Source organism: Nicotiana attenuata, unplaced genomic scaffold (genome assembly GCF_001879085.1).
Source record: "Nicotiana attenuata strain UT unplaced genomic scaffold, NIATTr2, whole genome shotgun sequence".
Taxonomy (NCBI): Eukaryota; Viridiplantae; Streptophyta; class Magnoliopsida; order Solanales; family Solanaceae; genus Nicotiana; species Nicotiana attenuata.
The window spans coordinates 1-3831 of NW_017693269.1; the positions used below are offsets into that span (position 1 = coordinate 1).

Genomic DNA, 3831 nt, shown 5'->3' on the forward strand with positions numbered 1-3831 from the left:
CTAGGTCATTAATTTTGAATTGACTCATCCAGAAATTGTTTTAAGGCTTGTATTGCAGACAGATCATCACCAGTTAAAAGAATGTCATCCACATATACGGCCACAATGGTAAGTGAAGACCCACACTCTTTAACAAACAAGGAATAATCATTTTTGCTAGAAACATAACCTCTAGATTGCAAGGCGGTGGACAGCTTGGCATACCACTGCCGGGAAGCTTGTCTAAGTCCATAAAGAGACTTGTTAAGCTTAGAAACTAGAGTGGAAGAAGAAGCAGAAACTTGCAACCCAAGAGGAATTTTCATATATACCTCCTCCTCTAAATCACCATGCAAAAATGCATTATTGACATCCAGTTGGAAAATAGGCCAGTGTCTCTTAACAGCAACACTCAACAAACACTTAATGGTGGTTAGTTTCACAACTGGGGAAAAAGTTTCTGTGAAATCTATACCTTCCTGTTGGGTGTCCCCCCTTATGACCAACCTAGCTTTATATCTCTCGATACTACCACCGGCTCTCTGTTTGATCTTATAAACCCACTTAGAAGATATAGCTTTCTTACCCGGAGGCAAAGGGACAATCGTCCAGGTATTATTAGCCTCCAATGCTTGAAACTCTTTCATCATAGCATCCTGTCAGGCAGGGTTAGAAACTGCCTGATGATTGAATTGTGGTTCAGGCAAGCAACCTTCAGGAACAAAGGTAGTATCCTTAGAAATTGAAACATTGGTACAAACATAATCTTTGAGAAAAAATGGGGGATTGGTAGGTCTAGATGACCTCCTCAAAGGTACAGAAACAACAAGAACAAAGGAAGAAGAGGTAGAAGCAGAAACTGGAGCAGAGGTAGCTTGAGGAGAGGGAGCTTGAGGAGAGGAAACAGAGAAATCAGCATATATATGCGTAGTAGAAGGGAAAATGCAAGTAGGAGAGGGAGAAGAATAGGGAAAAATAGACTCATGAAATTGAACATCTCTAGAAAAGAAAACATTGTGTTTGGTCAGATTCAACAACTTAAAGGCCTTTTTAGTCATGTTATATCCAAGAAACACACAAGAAATAGTCCTTGAATGAAATTTATCCCTATGTGGCTTAGGCACAGCAGCAAAGCATAGACAACCAAAAACTCTAAGGTGTGAGTATATAGGAGGAATACCAAAAAGTAGCTCAAAGGGTGTTTTATGATTTAAAAGAGGTGAAGGAAACCTATTGATCAAATAAGTGGCAGTAAGTACACATTCCCCCCAATATTTTAGTGGAAGTTTAGACTGAAAAAGTAAGGATCTAGCTGTTTCTAACAAATGTTTGTGTTTTCTTTTCATAACTCCATTCTGTTGAGGAGTATGTGGACATGAAGTTTGGTGAATGATTCCCTGATTACAGAAGAATGAGGTGGCTTCAGCACTGGATCCTAACTCAAAAGCATTATCAGACCTGAGAGTCTTGACAGAAGAATGGAACTGATTTTGGACTAGAAATATGAAGGATTTTAACAAAGTAAAAGCATTAGACTTGGTAGACAACAGATGAGTCCAAGTAGCCCTAGTAAAGACATCTACAATGGTCAAAAAATACCTAAAACCATTGTATGTTTGTGTGTGGTAAGGACCCAATAAATCCACATGAATAAGTTGAAAAGGCTTGGTAGTCTTAATGGAACTTTCAGGGAAGGGAAGTCTTTGCTGCCTAGCCATTGGACAAACTTCACAAACAAAAGACTGTTTCTTAGATAGTTTATCCTTAATATGAGTAACAGACTTCATCTTATGGAAAGTCATGTGACCAAGTCGAAGATGCCAAAACATATCAAAACTAAAAACAGGAACAGAATCATTTGTAGAAGGCACAGAAGTAGAAACAGTTTTATTAGCATCAATGGTATCTACAGTGTTGTCAGGTACATAATCATTTGTAGAAAGCACAGAAGTAGAAGCAGTTGTATTAGCATCAATGGTATTTACAATGTTGACAGGAGCAAAACAAGATGAAGAAGCAATAGAGTCAGCAGTCTTAGCACTGACAGCTTTACCAATTGAAGTAGCAGAAATTGAGGTAGGAGTGGATTGTAGCAGATAAAGTCCATTTGAAATTTTACCAAGAACCAGTGGCCTCTTCAGAGAAAGGCCCTGTAAGATACAATCGTAGGGAGAAAACAAAGCATTACAACGAAGTTGTAACAAGAGCTGATGTAGGGAAACTAAATTGTAGTGGAAAGAAGGTACAAGTAAAACATTTTCCAAAATCAAGTCATTAGATAAAGGAAGTGTGCCAGAACAAGTTACCTTCACTCTATAACCATTGGGAAGGATGACAAGGTAAGGGATTGCTAGTGGTTTAATATTTATTAAGAGAGATTTTTTTAGGAGTCATATGATTTGTAGCACCGGAATCTATTATCCAAGGATTACCAACTAAGCGAGAAATATTGCAAGCAAACACACAACAATTTCTAGTATCAACACAATGTACCAAACCTGCAAAGTTGGCAGATCCAGAGGCAGTAGCATCATGAGAGACCTTGGACTGATGAAACATGTTCAGCAAGTGTTCATACTGTTCCTTTGTGAAACCATGGTTCTGAGAATCATAATGTTCAATCCTATTATCAGAAGTACACCCATCTGTTGGCCCCAGACTCTGAGCCTCTGAAACATGAGCATAACCAGCGGGCTTCTTAAACCTATTGGACTGGACGGAGTTCTGAAAAGTGTTGGGATACCCATGAAGTTTGTAACATTTTTCTATGGTGTGGCCAGGCTTTTTGCAGTACTTGCATATGACACTTGCCCTTTTAGAATCGAAATTAACCTTTTGTGAATAGGTTTTCTGCATGCCAACAGGGGAAGAACCAGTATATGGTTTCTGAACACCAGTGGAGAAAGAAGCAGACTCGGAAGAGAAAGATGGGACTAAAGCTTGTGCCTCACATTGACTTTCATCATTAACCAGCATAGCATACGCAGTGTCTATGTCTAGAAGAGGTTTCATGGCCAGAATGTTCCTCCTGATGGTGGAATAATTGTCGTTCAAACCCATAAGGAACTGGTGAAGCTTCTGATCTTCTTCCAATTTTTGGAAAGCCTCTTTACATCCACACACACAATCAGGATATGTTATGGAATATGCTAGCTCATCACACAACTTCTTAATTCTGGAAAAATAGGAAGCAATGTTCGAAGCTCCTTGAGAAATAGATGATAGAGCCTTACGGATCTGATACACTTTGCTGCCATTGGGCTGTCCATATCGTTTCTCAATGTCCTTCCATAGCTTTGCAGCTGACTCTGTATACATAACACTTTCCCTAATTTCAGCTTCCAAACTGTTCAGTATCCAAGCAATTACCATGTCGTTACATCGACACCAAGGCTCATAGAATGGAGATGTAGCATTAGGTTTGGAAATAGTCCCATTGATTATGCCGAGCTTATTCTTACACGACAAACCGATCAGCATTCCCCTTCTCCAACTTCCATATCCCATACCGTTGAATCGATCGGCAACAATGACAGTACCAGGGTTGTCAGTAGGATAGAGGTACAGTGGGTTTGAGGGCTCAACAGTAATCGAATTATTAGGTAAGGTAGAAGTAGAAGTATCAGATGAGGTTTCTGATGGAGCCATAGCAGATTTAAGAAACTAGGGTTTCATATTCAAATTGAACAACAAAAATTGATAGCAAAATTGAAAAAAATACCAGCCATCTCCACCAAATCAGCAGCTTTCTCCAGCAAATCGAAGGAGCAAAACCTTTAAATTTGTAGAACTAAGAGTTTATAGGTAACAACCACAAATGTTACCAAACTCTACACTGGGAAACCAAAAAAA

At 39.1% G+C, this 3831-nt stretch overlaps 1 protein-coding gene across 1 annotated transcript; it reads right to left on the minus strand.

The window, feature by feature from the left end:
* Window positions 1–638: 638 nt before the first annotated feature.
* Window positions 639–3627, minus strand: LOC109222578. Its single transcript, XM_019386922.1, has 2 exons — window positions 2473–3627; window positions 639–2129 (listed from the first exon to the last, which is right to left on the minus strand). Exons 1-2 carry the CDS (start codon window positions 3625–3627, stop codon window positions 639–641), a joined length of 2646 nt encoding a protein of 881 aa, XP_019242467.1.
* Window positions 3628–3831: the final 204 nt, after the last annotated feature.